Source organism: Mus caroli, chromosome 19, assembly GCF_900094665.2.
Source record: "Mus caroli chromosome 19, CAROLI_EIJ_v1.1, whole genome shotgun sequence".
In the NCBI taxonomy this organism is placed as follows: domain Eukaryota; kingdom Metazoa; phylum Chordata; class Mammalia; order Rodentia; family Muridae; genus Mus; species Mus caroli.
Genome location: NC_034588.1, coordinates 29030321 through 29052842, shown reverse-complemented (window position 1 = coordinate 29052842; position 22522 = coordinate 29030321). Strand labels below are relative to the sequence as shown.

At 40.7% G+C, this 22522-nt stretch overlaps 1 protein-coding gene across 9 annotated transcripts in view; it reads left to right on the top strand.

Annotated features, from left to right (window-relative positions):
• The window catches only part of Asah2 (N-acylsphingosine amidohydrolase 2), a 109631-nt gene that overhangs the window by 51336 nt on the left and 35773 nt on the right, over positions 1-22522 (top strand). For all 9 annotated transcript variants that reach the window (XM_029472847.1, XM_021151705.2, XM_029472850.1 and 6 more), the window contains 5 exons: positions 4281-4457; positions 5540-5667; positions 6973-7050; positions 16674-16794; positions 19112-19237. In XM_029472847.1, coding sequence (XP_029328707.1) covers positions 4281-4457; positions 5540-5667; positions 6973-7050; positions 16674-16794; positions 19112-19237 — 630 coding nt within the window. The remainder of the gene's footprint in view (positions 1-4280; positions 4458-5539; positions 5668-6972; positions 7051-16673; positions 16795-19111; positions 19238-22522) is intronic.

Genomic DNA, 22522 nt, shown 5'->3' with positions numbered 1-22522 from the left:
CTCTGGCTGTCCTGGAACTCACTCTGTAGATCAGGCTGGTCTCGAACTCAAAAATCCGCCTGCCTCTGCCTCCCAAGTGCTGGGATTAAAGGTGTGCACCACCACGTCCAGCTGTAGATTCTTTAACATGGGGACTCAATTGGTAGGAGTATGAATAAGAGAACAGTGGTCATACTATGCGTGTCAAACAGAAAACGTGTAAGGTGTTAGAAGGCAGAAAGAAAAGTTAGGGTTTGGGGAGGGGTTGCCAACCTCTTCCTGGCAATTTCCTGTGTGTCCCATGAATCCAATGGGGGTAACAGTGAGACTACAAGATAGTAAGATATGAAGATAATTCAGGAATACATTGAACAAACACTAGCATTCATGGTGAGCCAGGTACTATTCAGAATGACCCATAGGTACTAATAGCCCTCGAACTTTGTGAAGGAGATGTTATTATATTGGGGCCAGAACGACAGAGAAACCAAGTTACTGAGACTAAAGTAGCTTAGCCAAAGTTGTGTGATGAGGAATTGTCAGAGCTAGGATCCAAACTTGGACATCCTGATGCCATAGGTTGTGCTCATTACCACTGTACCACACTGCTTTTCTGGGCAATCAAAGATGGTTGGCAGTGGGAGAGTCATGAGCAAAAAGGCAGACAGTGGAGATGGAGATGGAAGTATGGAGAGGTTGGCAGGTCAGAATCTAGATGCTCTTTGGTCAATAGTGGTCTTGACTTAACTACCTTTTTCTGTCTTCACTCCCCCTTGCAATCTGAGGTCCAAGGGGAAGGCCTTTATACCAACCCACTTAGTTTTTACAAGTCAGTCCAAGGAAACGTAGAAGAAAAATGAAAATAGCGAAGCACATGTGCTTTTAGGTCAGCTCTCCATCTCTGCTCTAAGACTGATGACATTGCCAGTGTGGAATGCAGATAGGGATCATCTGTAAACGTAGGGATCATCTGTAAACTGCGAGGTGGGAAAGGAAAACAGATGGTCTTTCTTGCTCTTTTGATCCTGTTCCCAAGAGTGTTGTCAGCAGAGTGGAACTGAAAGGGAAGACTCAGAAGTGAGCAATAGACAGGACTGCGACCACTTTGCTCTGGGCAGACACAACCCTGCTTTCTTGAAAGTGGAGCATGATTGTCTTTAACAGCTATTCACAGGTTTGGATATCACTTCAACATTTAATTTCTTTTCCCTATCTCTATCTATTCTCTATCAGAGGCAGTAGGTTAAGATATATATGAGCTGTTTATTGTTCTAAAATCCAAGGTTCATAGTATTTTTCTTAAGAACTTGCCTCTTGACTCAGCGTAAAGAAATGTGCCAACACCTAAAATTCTAAGTTAGCGTTTACTAGGGGCAAAACGAATGGTGTGTGGAGCTTTAAACTTGACTCTGCCTTCTCCCACCTCCCTGTCCTAGTGGAGAACTCTGGAGAACAGTGGCCTTTGACTTTAATTCAGCTCCACGGTGGTCAGACATTGATCATTTTTCTTTCTGATAGATTTTTCTTCTCAATAAGCATGGTAGTTCCTGCCTGTGGGAATGTATGGGAGAGGCAAGTCCTTGGGACTAGAGTTAGCTAAGCAAAAGAGACACTGAAATGTGTTTGGATGGGGTAGAGGGCTAGTTGGTCAGAGGGATGCTAGTGAAAAACTCACTCTCTTCCCACAGTATTGTTTATGTGAATATGACCTAATAGGGTTCTGTAGAGGAACATAACAGATAGCATGAAAAATAGAAAAGTGTGGATTTTATTAAATCACCTTTCATTGAAACAGCAGCAACAGTTTGTCTCACAGCTGAGAGGCTGAGAACCTGGTGATCACTGGGTGCTGGAGGCTGGGAGCGTGGGCAGTGGGAGTGGTCAGACCCACAGTAGCTGTCTCAAACTGCTGTCTCAAACTAGAGAGACAAAGAGCTTGGGAGTTTCTCAGTGTCTACGCAGTCCCAATCTGACACTGAGGTCCTGTTGTGTTCTGAGAGAACAGCTAGTCCTCAGCCAACGATGGAAGCTTAGAAACCCTGCTTCTAGCATCAGTAGAGGAGTCTGTAGCAGCTGCAGCAGGATAAATTTACGCAGGTGACAATGTTTCCTTGTCTCGCTGCTATTCAAAGGTTCTTCTCACATTTGGTGTGGGTCTTGCCGTATAAATTAAGGCAGTTAAGACAAGTCCTCAGGACTGGAGAGATGGTCAGTGATTAAGAGCACCGAGTGCTCTTCCAAAGGTCCCCAGCAACCACACGGTGGCTCACAACCAACCATAATGAGATCTGACACCCTCTTCTGGAGTGTCTGAAGACAGCTACAGTGTACTTACATAAAATAAAATAAATACATCTTTAAACAGAAAAGAGAATTCCTCAACTAAGGCTTCTTACTTCTCCTCCTTCTTTAGATTTACGTATTTTATTATCTTATTTTATGTGAACAAGTGTTTGCCTCCATCTATGTATATGTGCATATGTGTACAATAGCTGCAGAAGCCCAAGAAGGTGTAAGCTCTCCTGGAACTGGAGTTATAGACAGGTATGAGCAGCCATGTGGGTGCTGGGAACTGAACCCGGGTCCTCTGCAAGAGCAGTAAGTGCTCTCAGTCACCGAGCTTTCGCTCTAGCCGACTAGCAGGTCATTAATTAATTAATTAATCTGTAGCAAATTGACATTAAAAATAGCCATCACACATGGTAACCCTAGGGGCATAGATATGCTTTCCATGGTCTTCTGTTTTGCTTTTCTACACTTGATCTTAGCCAGAAGGCCGAGAAGTGATGCTGTTTTGCTTTCCTGACCACAGTATTGGAGCAAGGCTGATAGAGCTTGTTCGTTAAAGGAGAAGAGAGCCAATTGATATCTCTGCATGTTAAATCATATCACGTAAGCTGTTAAACCAGTGGTGTGCTAAAACTGGACTGCGCTATCTCATGAGAGGAGCTGCTAGTGGTTGCTTTGTGACTGACACTTTTTGGGATCATTTTAATGAGATGCTGCATAGAAACAATAATAGCACCAAATGAATCATAGTTAGCTACTCAGCAACACTTACATTTTTCAGTATTTTCTTGATGTGTTGTGTGTATAGGTGTGTGTGTACATATACATATGTGTGTTTATTTTTTTTTATTTTTTATTTTTTTTGATTTTCGAGACAGGGTTTCTCTGTATAGCCCTGGCTGTCCTGGAACTCACTTTGTAGACCAGGCTGGCCTCGAACTCAGAAACCTGCCTGCCTCTGCCTCCCGAGTGCTGGGATTAAAGGCGTGCGCCACCACCGCCTGGCTCCATATGTGTGTTTATTGATTGCCTAATCTAATGAACATTTACGAAAGTTCCTTTATCTGTTGCTGAACAATGAAATTAAAAATCCTGGTGGCTCAAAGCAGTACCGATCTGGTCTGATGACGGTGTGTTTTGTTTTGTTTGTTTGTTTTTAAGTCCTGAGGGGCATGGCTCCTCACTCATATGCCAATCATATTACTACTGATAGGATGGTTCTTTCCACCGTGAGTTCTCCACCGGATTCTTGGGGTGGCCTCACACACAGTAGGTGGTTTCTTATAGACCAGCTCAGGGAACAGAGGAGTTTTGATCTTGCAAAGCAAACCTTTGCAGTCTGTCTGTTCACTGTGGCTGGGATGTTTTTCCTATAACCAAAAGAAGCAGCTTCTCCATTTTCATGTAGACATCTGCCAAACAGAGCCCCTCTTCCAGAAGACCTCTTTTCACTACCATCCATCACCATTTTCCTTACCCTGCCGTGTTTTCCTGCGTAGAATTCATCGCTAGGTGGTATAATTATGTTTGTCTTTCTCTTTCATTGTAATAAGACACCTTGGAGGGCCAGACCTACTATATTTCTATCAGTAAGAAATAGTAGATTTCAAAAGAGGAATACATAAGAGTTCTGGTTAGAGAAACTTGGGCCTGAAATTTGGCCTCACTGCCTTTTAGATTTGTGGAAAAAAAATCAACTCTTGTGTATTAGTGTTGTCAGCTGAAAAAATGGGGTTAGCAATAACAAACTTTTGTGGTTATGAATATTTAAAATAACATAAAGTACATAAACTACCTAGCCATGGCTGTACTTGCATGTAGCAAGGCCCTACAGAATGATAGCATCCACTGTCATCATTATTACACTTGTTACTATGATGAGCAGCTTGGAGGGAAGGGCCAGCTGAAAGGGAAGTGGGCAGGGCAGACCAGTGCTTGAGCTCTTCAGAAGCCCCCATCTTGCTGAGATGCTATAGGATTCTTCTTAGTTCTATGTTTTGTTTTCCTTCAAGGTCCTGAAGAGACTAGAGAGTAAATATGGCTCTCTGTATCGAAGAGACAATGTTATCCTGAGTGCCATTCACACACACTCTGGCCCAGCAGGGTTTTTCCAATATACACTCTATATACTTGCCAGCGAGGGATTCAGCAACCGGACCTTTCAGTACATAGTCTCTGGGATCGTGAAGGTAGGTGAAGAGCATCCTAGCAGCTACAGTTTACTGTTCTCATGGATCTTTCCGTTTCACCCGCCTTTCTTCCTCTTTCCCAATGTTACCAGAAGCCCATCTGTCTCTTTTCAGCTCAGACACCAATCACTAGGAAATTATAGTGGATGCGAAGGTGGAAGGATGCTACAATGTCCTACCTCAGAAGGAGAGAGAATACCTCAGGGACTCAGCGGTGGCAGGGCTTGGTTAGGGAGGGAAAGGAAGTACTGTAGGGGCAAGGAGAAGGCCATGTGCTAAGTAACGGCGTTGTCATCCAGGTCGTGAACCTCTATTTTCTCCCTGAGGCTAGAGCACCTGCAGCAGATTGTCACCTGCCATGGTTAGTTGCAAAAACATGACTTTTCTGTAAGTTAAACAGTATAGTAATTTTTGTGACTTGGGTTAGTACACAGGTGACAAAGGCAGGCTTTTCTTTATAACATATTTTCTACTGTGTTTAGCAATGTGTTAAAGGTTTATGAAATAAAGGTCTTGGGCTTTAAGAAATACCAATTATAAAAGAACTCAGTAGATTAGGAAGCAGACATAACATACCTTAGTAAGAGTATAGTATAGCTTAATTTTTTTTTTTAAACCTTGGTTTCAGAATGTATAAGTTAACATGTATTAAGCTGTGACAAAAATATCCCCTTCCCCATGGCTCTCAGTTAAATGTTTGAAAATAAAGAGGATGATGAGGTTGGCTACTTGTATGACTTATGAAAATAAATTTTAACCCACACTGGTAGGAATCAAGTGTCCCATTTGGGCCACCTAAAAGGTGAAATTGTTCATGACCCAGATATCCGCAGAGCCCAAGACATGGAACTCTTGCAGGTGTGGTTAATAGACAGAAGCATCCTTACCAACAGCACTTTAATTATGAAGGTCATTTCTGTTTACCTCCGGAATGGTCCTGTGATTCTCCAGCTGTGGTCCTATAGTCAGGGCACATTAGAAACAATGGGTGTTGACAGAGGCCTCCTCTGTTTGAATTGGCCATCATCCCTCCAAAGACACATAAGCTTACAACTCTTCTTTTTTTTTTTTTTTAACTTCAGAGCATTGATATAGCTCACACAAATCTTAAACCAGGCAAAATCCTTATCAACAAAGGAAATGTTGCTAACGTGCAGATCAACCGAAGCCCCTCCTCTTACCTTCTGAATCCACAGTCAGAGAGAGCAAGGTAAGCGGGATCCATCTAGAAAGTTATATATCTTTATGCAACAGCAATGAAAGTCTAAGGTCAGAGCTGGTAAGTTGTTGGATGTTGTGGAATCCCAGAAGAAGAAAACAACCTTAACATGTTTATTTGAGGCAAGAAGAAACCAGAAATGAATATAGACATAGAAATCAATTCTTTTCACCGTCGTCTCTGTACACGGGGTTTTCTGTGGGAAGCCACATGGAGACTTGGACGACAGTAGATGCTCCTGAGATTTTTTTATTTTCTACTGTGTAGCTTTCTGGGATTTCTCATCTCAGTTTGTTGGATCTCAGTTTCTCTGTCTCTGGAGTAGAGATATGATCATACAAAGCATACCATTGAAAGAGCAGGGTTTAAGTTACTTTAGCTTATTATCTGTTGTTTGGAAGCATCATCATGTCTACCTGAGTTGAGCAAGGGAGGATGAGAGAGATTCTGGGAGGGAGAGCCAGATATGACACAATCATAACTAAATGGAACAGCCAGTGGGCCCGAGGGCTTTGTGTTTTTTAAAGTAATGACCAGGCTTGTGAATGATGAGAAGACATACATGGACACTGTGGAAGTTAACAGGGTTCTTAGAGCTTACAGCTCTAACTCTTATCAGTTGACAGCTTACATCTCTATACTTTCCCAAGCTACTTAGTTGTAGGAGTTAGAATCTGATTTCCCTTGAAAAGACAAGAATTCTGAAGCCTCAGGTCTTGACCAACTGTGGTTAACACTCTCCAAGTCCTTCTGAAGAGATTTCATTGAAAGCTGATATGAGTGGACATTTCAAATGCAAAACCTATTTGTAAGAGACTCATCCATGTTATATTGTGACATACATATGATTTAAAAATGCATTTTAGCTTCAGTTAGTTGATCTAGTGCCACCATCATAGATCATAATTGTAACCTGAAGAGTGAGGTATTGGCTGTATTGAGGGCTTCTCTTTACTACGGGGTTCACTAAGAGGCATCGACATGTATCTAGTCTGAGTGTGTGTGTGCACGTGCACGCAAGCACACCTGCATGCATGTGTGCATGTGTGCTTGAGAGCACTCATGCCACACCACATGTGTGCAAGCCAGAGGACAACTTCTAGGAGCTGGCTCTCCCCTTTCACTTTATGTGTGTTCTGAGTTCTAGAGATGGGGCTTGCCTGGGTAGTGCCTTTATCCTCTGAGGCATCTCACCCACCCCTGTTTTGTTAGTTTTTGTGTCTGCTTCTATTGTTTGTAGTAGATTAGGGTCAGTCTCTATGATAAGCTGACCAAGTTTCTTCATTTTTCTGACAGGTATTCTTCAAACACAGACAAGGAAATGCTGGTCTTGAAACTGGTGGATTTGAATGGAGAAGACTTGGGTCTTATCAGGTATTCCATTCCTTTCCTTTTTTTACTCTCTCTACTTCACTCCCTTCCTTCCTTCTCCTAGATTAGTGTCTTTTCATAATTCTAGGGAGAGAAAAAAAGAGACTATACACATGACATTAAGTATTGAGAATTGTTGTGTGGTTAGAAGTCCAGCCTTGGCATCAGACACAACCGGATCCTACCACGAGAACTTGGACATGGTTCTTAGCCTGTAAGGGCTAAGCAGCTCACATGTAAATTAATTAGCATAAAGAGGGCTCAAGTAAGGGATTTTAGAGGTAACCTCAGGCTATGTACATCTGACACATAATTTAAAGAACCCAGTAAAGTTGTTTTGCTTTGATTTCATGGTACTAGAGGCAGAACCCAGAGTCTTAACGCATGTTAGGCCAGTTCGCCACTAAGCTGCATCACTAGCCTTTAAGGTTTTGAGACAGGATCTTATTATATAGTTCAGGCTGGCTTGAACTTGCTGTTTAGCCCCAGGTTGGCCTTGAATTAGCCCTTGTCTTGCCTCAGCCCTACCGAGGGCTGCTGAGTGCTATCACAGCTAGCAAGACAGTAAATGTTATTGCTTGCCACTTTATCAAGATGTAGCATGTAAATTTCTCTGATGTGTTTCTTAAGGATAGTATTTAATGCAGAACAATGCCTACTAGGTATAGAAGCTGAGCCAACAACCCAAGGATGGAGAAGAGACAACACTGCATCTTAGTACAGATTTTTGACACAATTATCTGATAGGGACATCATGAAAGAAGGTACAGATTTGGTTTTCTTCAAAGAGAAGGCATTTGTCTTCATAAGACATTTTGCTCACTGTGATTGAACTAATCTAGGAATTGTATAGGTGGCTAGCATTGGTATAGACACCTTGATCTTTGGACTTAAAAGTGATGCAAAATGCCCTCAGAAAGTTTCTGGGAATGCTTGGTGCTACATTCAAATGTCTTGGGTTCCCTCTGGGCTCTCATCCTCTCAGCTATGTGACTATAGGCATCAATTATGGGTCTGTCTTATCCCATGCATACTAGGGAGCAAAGCGAGTCCTTTAGTAGACTCAATGGAAGATAAGCTAAAAAAATAACCATAAGACAAATAAGATGATCAACAGAACTGTTATGTTTATTAATGAATGATGAATGAGTTAATTAACTGTCTTAATAATACTGTAAGATATTGGGAAATATAGTACCAACTTATTTAAAGGCTAAAATGTGTCTGGGATAAAGTATGGAAGGAAGGAGGCTTCAAGTTCTAGTTTGTAGAGCACATTGGTATGAGCTACTATGATCGGGAGAGGATTAGCACAAAAACATACATCTTTAATTAGTTTTACAGAGTAACCCACAATTGGTGGGGCAAGAGCCTTGCCCTTACTCTTTCTATTTAGCAGTAGGCTGAGTGGTTGAAACCATTTACAGTTCCCTCGTACTAGTTTCAAATCATTCGACAATGGCATCAGGTGATTAAAACACTCAGCTGTGGGGCCAAGATGTTCTGTGCTGCTTGCACATCACTGAGTGGCAGATCTGGGAGTCTCAGGGTTAGCTGTTAAGATTATTAGCAGAGCTTCTCCATGTGCCGTGCCTGACATCCTGCAGTAACTTACCATTGTTTCCGGGCACTTCTAACATGTTCTCCTTGACGCAATCGTCAAGGAGAATGATTGCCTCTGGCCACATAGTGATATCTGTTCTTTGAATACATCGAAAATGATCCATGAAGTAAGTCTGAGCCATGAGACTGGAGAGATGGATTTGTCATCAAGAACCCTCACTGCTCGTCCGGAGGTTCTAAGCTCTGTTCCCAGGACCCATGTCGTGTAGGCCATCACTCTGTGTACTGCATGTACCTCCAGCTACGGGGAATCTGGTATCCTCTTCTCTCTCTTCTGGCTTGTGCAGGCATTCACTTGTACCTGGCATACGCACACACAAACATACATAGACACATTAAAAACATCTGGGGGCTGCTAAGTAACTTAGCCACCACGTGCTAGTCCCTGATATCATGTAGAATCCCAAAGTGGGAGGAGTTTGGAAATATCAAAAAAAAAAAATGGAAATTGACTAGTATGGCTTTCAGCTGGGGAACAGAGATGAAGTGATTGGCCCTGTGTCATAGCCAAAATCATCCTCGCATCTTCCCTTCCTTCCTACTTTCTTCAGTCAGTGAGTTTGTACCAGATATCTATAAATGAGAAAGGAACGGTTGGTTCATCCTTTGGCCTTAAAAATAGAAACCAAATATCTTAGAATTTAACGCTTGTGTTTGGATTCCTTGAATCAGTCCCTTGGAGTTACTCTTAGAGACCCAGTCCCCAAATTGTGGGCATCCTGTCTTCTCTCTGCACAGTGCTGATTCTTACTCTCTTACCAGTGCCTGTGAAACCTATACACTGTGGCCTGTGCTGCCCATGCGGTGAGCCAAAATAGGCATAGCTGGTTTTCTCATAGGACCTGTAACCCACCGATGGTAGCAGAAGGCATCTAATTAGCATAAGATATACATAAAATGATCGGGTTAAATGCTAGAAACTATACAATTAAAGTATAAGTGGGTTATATGTTTAGAAAGGAATGGGTACAGGGCTATCTTAAAAGAATTTGTAGGAAAGATCAGAAAATATTTCCTTTAGGAAATGAATGGAGCTAAAAGCTGAAGCCTATTAACTGGAAAGATGGAGGCTGAGAGGAATATTTGGTGTGCATGGAGAAGGGCGTGATGTTCCATTTGAACAACTGATAGGATATCAGGGTGTCTAGAGAGCAGAGGACAAAGGGGCAGGCTGTATGAGACACTCACAGATTAGATACAAAGTAATGATTTTTACCTTGCCCTGGGTGGTGGCACCTACCTCCCTTCCAGCACTCAGGAAGCAGTCCAGAGGTTTCATTCAACCTGGTCTACATGTTGAGACTTTGTTTCTAAAGCCAAACTAAAAACAAAACAAACAAACAAACAAACAAAAACCAAAAACAAAATAGTGACAAAACCAGGAGAAATTTTGGGTTGGACCTAGAGAATAGAAAATCCTTAAAGTATCTTAATCTGAGGTCACAAGTGGGGACTGACTGTTGAAGAGCTAGGAAGAGTGTCAACTTGAGCAACAGAACAAAGTTATGCGAGGCAGATTGGTCCACAAGCCACACATCTGTAACTGTCAGCCTTCACTACACTGGCTGATCCAGGTCTATAATATTTCTATCTTTTTGTGCACCCTCAACCTCCATGCCACCAAGCAAAAGCACTATGTGATCTGGTGATCTGATCTTACTCCATACACAGAGAGCATGTTCTAGGTCATTCTGAATCATGACTTGAAATAGAAGCTGTGCAGTATACATAAGATCTTCTTGGTGTGTGTGTGTGTATGTGTGTGTATATATATATATATATATATATACATACACACACATACACACACACACCCATATATATGTGTGTGTGTATGTATATGTATATGTCATTTATGTATGACATCATTATAAGACATGCTTGTGTGAATCTTGACCAAAGTCATAGTGTCTGGTTATTCTCAGTAGCTCCATCTTTTCTAACCTGTCTACTTTCCCCTCAGTTCACTTGACATCACTCAAATAGCAAATGCTAAAATTTCAGTGGCAGCTTTTCAAGAAACCATTTTTAAAGTATTGAAACAGGGTCCCATGCGTAGCCCAGTCCTCAAAGGTATGATCTTGGCTCAGACTTCCCAGTGCTACTATTGCAAACAATCACCATGGTAACTCATCTTCACTTTTTTCTCCCATGTTACCCCATCTTAATCTTCTCCACCAGTGCTAGCCCTGCTTTGGGAAGCTCTGATCTCTGTCCTTGTGGGTCTTTCCTGTCCTGCCCTTTTCTGAGTAGCTCTGAAAGCCAGCACTGGCTCTCTGCCCTGTTCTTCCTTCTGTGCTTTGCTCTTCTCCAGTGAAGTCAAGGTGACTGCGTGCCTGCTGCTAGGTCTGCTACCTCTTGGAATGGGAGGGTGCTTGATAAGGACTTTCAGGTGCCAGAGTAATGACCCTTGACTGATAACAGAATGTGTCCCAGCTTCAGAAATCAAAACCATAAAAAACCAGATGACAAGAGACCTTGAACTTATCTAATCATTGAATTCTGGGAAAGTTCCTAACCAGAAGAAATCTGTGGGGGGCTTGTTTTGTTTTCCTCCACACAAATTTCATTTTTTTTTTCCAGTATGGAAATAAAATGTTTTTACCATAAAGAACATGAAGAATTTAGAAAAGCAGGCAGAAATTTTTTTTTAAAAAATTACACAATTATCTTACCATAAGCCCACTGTGGTAAGAGTTAATCTTCCCATACAAAAACAATTGTAAAAATAAGTGTGAACAAAAAGACACGTGGTAAGGGTGGGTGCTTACCTGATTTCACTCAGCAAGCACTAAAACTTTCAAATTCCATGAAAAATATACACACTGCTCATTCTCACACTGCGATGGCTGAACAGAGTTTGCTGCTCACTAAATCTTGTGGCAACCCTTTTCATATCTTATATATTTTTTTTTTGCCTCAAAGTCTGTGCAGTTTTATTAAATTATTTTATAATTAATTCAGCAGGGCAGACATCTCAATGTGGGTTTTCAGAAATGATTTTCCAACCTTCCTTTGTTCCTTTGCGTGAGGTGCTGCTTCTAAATGTTGTCCATCTTTGCTGTAAACTTGAGCACTCCAGTATCCCACGGGGGCGGTCAGTCTCATCCCAGGAAGTGATCATTCTGTAGCCTGACTTTCATGTGCCTCCTATTGTGTGTGATTTGTTTCTTGTCTACAATGCTTTACTCCTGTCTCATCACGTGCACTCTTTTGAACTGGGGAAGATTTAAAAGCTGCCTTTACATGGCAGATTGTAGTTCTCAGCGATCCACTCAGGGTAACAGTATCTCTTGTCTCATAAGACCTTGCCAGCCCCGCCTTAATAACCAGGACATATTTCTCTTGCTTTGGTCCTATGATTTTTTAGCAGTGACATTGTCCTAGTGGTGGCCACAGTTTCTTGTTATTTAAAAGACTTTCAGGCACACATAGTTTTCAAATTGTGAGCCCTAGAGGAAATAATTTAAATAAAAAATCATCTGTTAATCTTGAGGATTAGAGACAGCTTTTGTGAACATTTTGTGGCATAGTCATTTAAACTTTTGCTAATTTGTTAATTTATAAAGTAGGATTTTATTATATATAAAGTTTTACTTATTTTTATTAAGCAATAACTTATGGATATGTTTTAATATTAGTGTTTTATATTACCAGTTAAATTTTTTCATAGTATTCATATATATATATATATATATATATATATAAAAATGTTCATAAGAGAATACATTCCATTATATTTTGTAATTCAAATGTAGGCATCACATTATGTGGGAATTATGTGTCTAATCATTGTGATAACAATTCTTCAACTAATCTGCATTTGCCAAAGGTTTCCTTCAGCTTTTTCCTTGAAGTTGGAACCTGAGGGCAGACTTGAAGTTGGACTTCCAAGGGGATACGTAACTTTCAAGCTCTAACTATCCAGTGCTGCAGATGAAGCAGAGTGTAGCCTGATTCTTGCTAGGCCAGTGACATCATTCATCACAATTCCTGCCAAGAAATAGACTCAGCAAAGTCAAAACTCTGTTGTTTTCCTCCAGCTTTCTTCATTTCCTAGTTGGGCTGAATTTCCACAGAACACCATTGCTGATAGCTTCCTAGTTTTCCTTTGCGGATTTCTTGGTCATACCATAAGGATAGAATCCACCGGTGAGGCATCTCCCTAATATCGTCACTGTAAAGGCATTTCTTGGGCAGGAATTTTGAAGATGAAGAAAAGGGCTAGTGAAGAGTATCTGTCTCTCTTCAGATGCAGGGATCTGAAACTACTGGGAAGATGCTGTCTATCAGTAAACCCAGAATGCCTCCTTTGACCACAGCTCATTGTCTTTCCCTTATCTGAGTATTATAGAAAGAGTTCGGTTCCATTTGAGACCAATTATGGTTCAAATAATGCTTCCGGTGTCATTCACTGAGCCATCTTTTCTTTCCCCCAGATTTTCCAGTGGGGTGAGGTAAGAATTGTAAGGGAGGTGACACAGGTGTCTTCATTAAAATAATTCATGTCAAATACCACAACAGGCAGGGCATGAAACTCCAGTAGCTTAACACATGGAAATCTAGTGAGTATTGATTGGTTCTTCTGCAAGCTTATCATTAGTCAAAAAAGGTTCACATGCCCTACCCTTCAAGTTAGCTTGGGAAATGAATGTGCTTATGGGTATTTAATGAGCATCCAATCTCTGCCACTAGAGGGCAGAGTTTCCTCATGTAATCATTTTAACATACATGGGTGGCATGTATGTTAAAATGCCACTGCTTATTTTAACATTGCATTAATACGATCAGTCCTACAAATATTGCATTAATACGATCAGTCCTACAAATATCTGTGCTCATGGATTTTTGCGTTTTCTTCATGATCATCGTTACCAGACTATCAGTAATAGTACCCTCAGGGGGAGATATTATCTCAAGCACTTATGATTTCTGTTACAGACATTAAATGCTCTGGTTTAGTGAATGCCACTTGTGCCTCACTCTGGAGTTGGTATCTTAGCCACTATGATATATACTCTGTGTATTACTTTCTCTTGGAGGCTAATCATGGAGAGAGGGACTTCCATCTTGTTCTCTAATACATCAGGAGATCAGAAATCCAAAACCAAGGCATTGATGGGGTTAGTTCCTTCCTTTGAGGGAGAATCTGTGCCAGGCTGTTCTTAGCTTTTACGGGTGGCCGTCAATCCTTGGCTTTCTCGCCTGTGGACACAGCGCTCTAGGCTGCACTTCATCCTCACGTCATGTTTCACTTGGGCTCTGGGCATTGCTTCTTGTTGTTTGTTTGTTCTGTTTTTTTTTTTTTCTTCTCTTCTTGTTTAAGTATGTCAGCCATCAGATTTAGGGCCCATGCTAAGCAGGTGTGGTCTTATTGAAGCTTTACTTTGATTATAAACTCAGGATAGCTTTTTGTATTGTTCAAAGAGTTCCCATGAAACTTCATGAACTCAACTTTTCAATGTCATTTCCTTGTCTGTGAACATTTAGTCTGGATAGGCCTACAGCTAGCACAGAGGCTCTTGCAAGATGTCTTACCAATCCATTCCTTCCTTTTGTCTTTTCTGGACTGACTGAGGTTCCTGACTCAGTGAACTAAGAGGGACTGGAGTTATGTGTATTTTCTTCAGTTGTAATGTGGTTGAATCTGGCTCATGTCACTGTAAATAGATTACGTGTTACTATTTTGGATGACAAACCATACACCTGCTGTGACCATCATGAAACTCTTTTTTCAAATCCAATAAATAAAATATTAAAACTACAAAATTCGCCTACTAGGGAAGTGGTTGATTTGGATTTGTGTTTGAAGAGGAAGATGAAAACTGAGGAAGGATCAGGGAAAGGAGGAGAATGGGGTGGGGAGGGGGGAGAGGGGAGGGATAGTGAGGAGACAAAGGGAGAGACCAGAATAGAGTTTTTTTTTTTTTTTAAACTGAGAATCTTGCAAGTAACTTCTAGAGAATGGGCATAGAATGTTTACAATGTCCATTCTTTTGTGTAGTGGTTAGTAGACATCTTGGAGATGGACTTATACTTACAGACTGACAATTTATCTAGAAACTTACTGTATTTAGAATTTCTTGGGATTACTTGGGAGTCTGAGGAGTGGGTGGGTAGGGGATTGGGGGGGTGGGTATGGGGGACTTTTGGGATAGCATTGAAAATGTAAATGAGGAAAATACCTAATAAAAAAATAAATTAAAAAAAAGAAGAATACAAGGACAGTATGCAGACTATATTTTGACTATGTATATTGTTTCTTAATAAGTTTAATATGTGACAATTCTATATAACTATTATTATATACATGCATTACATACGAAATGCTATTTTACAGATACATGCACATGTGCATGTGCACACACACACACACACACACACACACACACGATTGATTGATAGGTTTGTTTCTCTGTGGTGGAAGAGCTAGCTGCATCGGCTTGCCTTCCATAAAGCAACCCCAGGGTCGTCAGCTGGAGCCTCTCAGCTCCTGCAGACTCCCCCAGATCTTTGTAATCCACACCAGGCCCCATTGTACCAACCAGAGTAACTTCTTTGTGCTGCCTGCCTAGTGCACTGGGTTTTAAGGTTTCATCTCCAACCTACCTCCACTATCAGGCAATGAGAATAGCGATCTCGAAGCCTGAATCTTTAAATAAATGTTTACTTTTCTGTGCTGTTTAAACTGATGTAAGCAAAATGTTTAATTTTTTTCCAGCATAGGATCGAATCCATAAGAGTTTAAAAGTGCCTAAATTACTTGAGACTTAAGGTATCAACATCTCTCTTTACTTGAGCTTTTTGGTTTCTGGTTTATTGCCTTGCCTCCAGGAGATGCCTGTATTAGCTAACTTTCATCATTCCTTTCTTTGTTTGAGGTTTCACAGAGCACTGTGGCAGGGAAGTCCCTGAAGCATGGACAGCAGTGGACAGCTGTGGCTTCATGTGACAGCAGAGCAGGAGTAAAGGGCTTCAAGCCAGGTGCCTATAGATCTATAGTACCCATAGTCTGAGAGCCAGGCCCCATATCTGATGAATTGCATAATCCCCCCAAAATGGCACCGTCAGTTAGGAACTACGTTTTTGAATACAGGACTCTGCGGGAAAATTTTTACATTGAAACCACAACAGCTTCTTTCACTTATGTGAAGGTTTGATTTATAATTTGTAAGTCCTCCAGGCAAGCTGTCGTAGGACACTATCTGTGACATATGGACCACCATTTTGATTCTCTGTGTCACCTATGCAGATGGAGGCAGACAGCCTACCAGCACTGTGAAATAAAGTAACAGATGTGTAATTAGTTTGTAAATTGTATGGCTCTGTATTTAAACAAGGTATTACAATGCACAAGGACAGGTTGAATTATGCATCACACCCTCTTTTAAGCCTTCACGTACTTATTCTGCTGTTTGCCCTTTAAATTAATTACTAGTCATTGCTGGTCTGAAAAGCCTTTATGTGCATTTCTGTATACCATTTGTCATACAATATTAAGGCCATTTTTTTTCACATTGCTGTCTTCTGTGAGATTCAGAGAGAAACCTCCATTTATTCTGTGCTTGGCAGACAGCTAATACCCAGTAAGTATCTACTGAATTAGATTGGGTTGATTTGAATAATATTACCCTTGTGTCTGCCTTGAAGGACAATGTCCATGTCTATCCTATTATTCAGAATTATCATCTGGTACCCGACCACCCTTGGAACTCGTATAATGCTTTTATGGAAATAATGGGGATGCAATATTCATGAAAATAGAATTCTACATTTTTTAAAAGGAAATGATCAGAACTTCTGGGTGTATTATTTGCAATTTTATCTGATCTACTTAGAATTTAAGGCACTTTTATGTGCCTCATTAGTGCAGTAGGTAATGGATCAGCCTCACAAAATACTTTTATTTGCTGGAGAAGACTTAAGTCTTTGAGAGAAGGCTTCACCTTTGGCCCACTCTTCAGGCTCCCTTGGCTGACTTGGAGCTTTCTTCTCTTTCACAGCTGGTTTGCCATCCACCCCGTGAGCATGAACAACAGCAACCACTTTGTAAATAGTGACAACATGGGCTATGCGGCTTACCTTTTTGAGCAAGAAAAGAACAAAGGCTATCTGCCTGGACAGGTGAGAATGCACATCGCTGAAATCTTCATTGTGATGCAGCGAATGGAGGGAACAGCCCTTTCAGATCTCAAGAATAAAGTGTTTTCACGGGCCCCATGACTGTGCTTGCATGGAGAGAATTCACTGGTTGGGAGAAATGGGTAAGAGTGGGTAAATCCAGTTCTGGAGAACAGGACTTGGTTCTTAGCACGTACACCAGGAGGCTCACAACCACCTACAACTCCAGTTCCAGGGGATCTGACCCCTTCTGGCCTTTATGGGAAATTCTTGTGCAGGGTGTACCCCCCACACCCCTACCCTATCTAATCTATCTATCTATCTATCTATCTATCTATCTATCTATCTATCTATCTATCTATGCATCTATCATTGATTTATCATCTACCTACCTACCTACTTACTTATACCCAGTATGGAATGAAATGTTTCCAACAATAAAGGTATAATTTGCTCTGCACAGCAGATGTTTCTTATATTGAAGGCTTCATAAATTTATAACCAATTACATAAGAAAGACTTGTTTTATATTTTTGTAGCATGGGATAGTCTTTGATCAAGCTGGTAATGTGATACACTGCACTGACATTAACTTTGTTAGTGCTATAAAAGTAATATGCACCTTCTTAGTGGTGTAAAAGCATGAATGGAGACAGACCATGGGACCTTTTTCTTGATTCAGGATTTCCCAATGGAACATTCTTTCCAAGGATCTTGATCTGGTATTTTTCCAATCAAACATAAACGGCTGGAAATATGACCCAGCAGTTAAGAACACTGGTTGTTCTTCCAGAGGACCCAGACTCAATTCACAGAATCCAGATTTCATTTTATAGTTGTTATAACTCCAGTCCCAGGGAATCCAATGTTCTCTTCTGGCCTCTACAGGTACCAGACATGGACATGTAGAAAAAACACCCACATATATTAAAAAAAAAAAGTCTAAGCCAGCAGCAACCCTAATCCATGCCATCTGTGACCCTGAAACTAACCTGGTAATGAGATCAGAAAAAAAGGAAGCCAACTGTCCTACTACAGGAACCTCCTAAACTATGGGCAACTAGTGACTACAGATAGACGAGTGACAAGATGCTGTTCTGCTTGGCCACTGGTTGCGAGCATCAGATGCAGAGAAATAAAGATAATGAGAATCCAAGGTCTTAGTGCAGAATGAAGATTACGTTATATAGACAGTAGCCTCATTAAATAATTCTGCTCTTTTAGACAAAACCCTTCTATACAAAACTATCTCTCTCTCCCTGTCTCCCCGCCCCCCCCCCCCCCGTTAGCTTGCATTTAATTTTAGCCTGTTTTTTCTTGTCTTCCCACTTTCCTGAGTCCTTTCTTCCCTCCATTCATTTCTTCCTTTTTCATAGCCCCTCCTACCTCTTTCTATTCTATTTTTGAGAAGGTTTTGCTACGTTGTCTAGGCTGACCTTGAATTTATAATCCTCCATCTTTAGCCTCCCAACTTCCAGGATCTCAAGTATGTTCCATTATGAAATTTGGGCAAAAAGGTTCTCATTTATACATTAAAAAGACCATTGATCTATGTCTTTCTCTAAGAAAATTGGAGATGTTTATTGGGAAACAAGATGGGCCCACGTGGATACCTGGTCTGTCTCTAATCTGGTTTAAGAAAAGAGTTGCTCATAGTGGGCCAGCCAGGGTAGTGAATTCCAAGGGCAAGTATGTCTCTGGGCTTCAGGTAAAGCATTCGGACACTAGATGGATGGCTCCACATTTTATAACTTAATGTACTCTGTATTCACATCAAATTGTGTTAGAGAAAAGGTATGCTTTTGAAGGGATCCATTGAAAACTTTTGTCAATAATTAGATTACTTTCAGTAATAATAAGAATATTGATGGCAACATGAGCCTTTTCAGAAATAAAAAATTTTCTCAGAATATTATATATCCTCTTATTGTCTGTATATGATTTTGCCTGAGGGATTGGAGATAGTTCAGTTAGTAAAATGCTTCTTGTACCTGAGTTGAATCCCCAGCATCTAAGCCAAACTTAGGGCATGCTTATAATCTCAGTATTGGAGAGCCAATGGCAGGTGGATCCCTGGAGTTCACTGGCTGGTTACCATGGCCTAACCACAAATGATGTGTTTGTGAGAGATTGCGTCTCAAAAACCAACCAACCAAAACTGAACGAGGAGGATGGCTTCTGAAGGAATGATGCCTGTGTTGGATCTCTGCACCCATCCACACACATGTGTTCATATAGAGCGTTATGAATGCATAGAATGTTTGTGCTTCTAATAGAAGTCGTTATTTAAAAAAAATAAAATATGGATTTATTTTGGCAGGGACCATTTGTAGCAGGCTTTGCTTCATCAAATCTTGGAGACGTGTCACCCAACATTCTTGGCCCGCATTGTGTCAACACAGGGGAGTCTTGTGACAACGACAAGAGCACCTGTCCCAGCGGTGGGGTAGGTAGTGAGGGAGGACACACTTACCTCCTGCTTGGTTATTCATCCATAGCATGCGAATGTGTTGTTTCTAAGTACACTCTGGCCTGTCGGCCTCTAGTCTCTGCTCTTTTCTGAAGCACCCATGCAGCTGCTCTAAATCTTAAGTGGCTTGTCACAGTTTTCCATTATGACGTCAAATGTAGAGGTTGTGTGCAATTCCTTGAACCTGGGCAGCTTAAAATATTTTTACCTTGGAATATTTGAGTTTCTGAGTTTGTACCTAAACCTGTCTGCTATGACATTTCTCACAGATTGCATACCTATAATATTTTTCTTTAGAGATTTTTCCTTTTCTTTCCTCTTAAAAAAAGAACAAACCTGGTCTTTCTCTAAAACATCAAATAACATGAATGCACAAAATAGTAAAAATGGAAAGTTCTTAAGTGTGATAGTTTAATGTGAGTGTCCTCATAGGCTCATATGTTTGGATGTTTGGTCCTTAGTTGGTGGAACTATGTGGGAAGGATCAGGAGGTGTGGCTTTGTTGGAGGAGGTGTGCCATTGGAGGTAGACTTTGAGTTTTCAAAAGATTTATGCCGTTTCCTGACTCTTTCTCTGCCTCCTGCTTGTACATTAAGATGCGAGCTCTCAGCTGCTGTTCCAGGCACCTACCTTTGTGCCCTTAGTCCACCATCATGAACTCTTACAGAAACTGTAAACCCAGTTCAAGTCTTTCTTTTCTAAGTTGCCTTGGTTGTGGTGTTTTACACAGCACTAGGAGAGTAACTAAGACATCAGGTACCTCTTGCCTCCTTAGTCCGTAGTGATTGTTACACGCACCCTTCTTCCTGTGTTTGTCTATGCCTTCGTAAAACAATTTTGATTTATTTATGGATGCTAGGACTTGAATTTTCCATATAATTTCCCGTAGCAATTGTTCTGTACCTACATCTCTGTGGCAGTTTTGGAGGTCAGCCATTGAGGATGTCCTCTCATTTATTTACCCACTCTCCCAGAGTTCATGTGAGCCTGGTTCAGCTTTCACATAGCAGCAGGAGCGCTAGCTCCATGGTTCGCAGTGTTAGTGAAGCACCCCCATCCTGTGGTCGCTTTTGTTACACTGATTCTATTTTCCAACTGTACCTGATGCGCAGCAGGGGTTAACAGTTGTACTGTATGCATGTTATTATGTTTAGCTAGAAATTTTCCTTTTTCTTCATTTGTACATTTCCTCTGTGTATTGAAATTAAATCTATTTGCAATACATTTTAAAAGTACTTATTAACTCTGTAATTCATGATGAAATGGCTAAATATACTCACTTGCAATAGAATATATGCAGTAGTTTATCAAATGGGCCTGTCTACCCTCTCAGTTGCTCACACATGGGTGATCACTCATGTGTGAGCAACTATGGTCCCAACCTTCATTTAAGCCAAGTATACTATTCTTGGACTCTTTGATAATATGCAAAAATCTGGCTCTAGTTTAAATTTCCATTTCATTGATCACCATCACTCATGTGTGAGCAACTATGGCCCCAACCTTCATTTAAGCCAAGTATATTACTCTGGACTCTTTGATGGCATAATATGCAAAAAGCTGGCTCTAGTTTAAATTTCTATTTCATTGATGAAGTTGAACTTGTCCTAATATTGAATGAGAGTTCATAACACACACACACACACACACAGAGAGAAACAGACAGACAGACAGAGAGACAGAGACAGAGTCAGAATATGAGTCACCTGTTCAATCTGTAGTCCATGGTCCATGCATTGTGATGCTTTTTATTGCAAATAATAGAAACTCCAACTCAGCATGGATAAATAGAAGGGTATTAATAAGGATGTTCATTTGCTTTTATTTTTCAAATTTAGATACAGTACTTGGTCAGTCTATATTACAGTAATTTGTTGTATCTACTTCTGCCTATGTTTATATATGTTGGAAATTTTGCACCTTCCTCATTCATTAGTTTAAATATAGCATTCATTGTTGTCATTGCTACAGAAACCAGAATGAATCCAGCCTAGCACTGTTTTGGTATTCTGATCTAATTTCTCTCTGCCTTGTTCCTCTCTGCTCTTCCTTGGTCTTTAGTGACTACCATTCCACCCCATTCTTTCATGAGATTAGCTTTCTAGCCTTTACAAGTAAGCGAGAATGTGTGAGGTTTGCTTTTGTGTGTCTGGGTTATTTCACTTAACGGAAGACCTCTGACTCCATCCATAATGCTGCAAATAAAGGGACCCTACCCCCTTCTTACAGCTGAGTAACGTAGTATGTGTGCATAGCAGGCATCTGCCGACGGGCACTGTGATTGATGTTAGCTGTTATGGATAGTGTTGGGGCGAAGGCAGATCTGTGAAAACTGAGTAGAATACGTTCATCTCCTTTACATAAAGAAAAGCAGATGGGCTGGTGAGATGGCTCAGTGGGTAAGAGCACCCGACTGCTCTTCCGAAGGTCCAGAGTTCAAATCCCAGCAACCACATGGTGGCTCACAACCATCCTTAACGAGATCTGGTGCCCTCTTCTGGAGTGTCTGAAGACAGCTACAGTGTACTTACATATAATAAATAAATAAATCTTTAAAAAAAAAAAAGAAAAGCAGACACTCCAAAAAATCTTAAAGTCCCTAATATGTTATATTTGTTATAAACATTGCAGAGTTTCCTCAGCCTATGAAATTTTATATCTACCTTATTTATATTGTCTCTCCTATATAGGTGTTTAAAATATCAGGGTGTCAAATTTACTAAACTTGCTCTTTATTATGTTTAAGTCTCCCCTCCGCAATGATAACATTTATTCACCTGTATCTTCCTTCTGTACATTCTTTGTAACATTTATCAGATTTAAGTAGTTGACCAATCTTGAGCCTCTCTGATCTAAGAAATAGGATATAGAGCTAGAGTTGCTAATTTTCTTCCCAGGACGATGTCTGGTTGTTCTAATGTAATCTGAACGGGTTTCTGTGTAAGACAATCAGAGTAAGAGTCCCAGGCAAGCATAAGCAAACAAATAGGTAGTGATAGAGGATATGGCCTGGCTCCCAGTCCCAGCTCAGAGTTAGTTTCTGTGCAATGTGCAGCAAATCTCTCAACCAAGCTGAAACTTTGTTTCCTAAGCTTAAAAGGAAGTTAGTGGAAGAGATGGGATCTGAAAAGATTCCTAGCTCCGAATACATGCATGATTATGTTTGCGTTAGCTGTAAATTAAGACAATGCCTGAAGAGAAATGCCAGAGTCCGCTTAGCCCATGTATTTGCTTGGGTTCATACGTAATCCTCTATTTCTT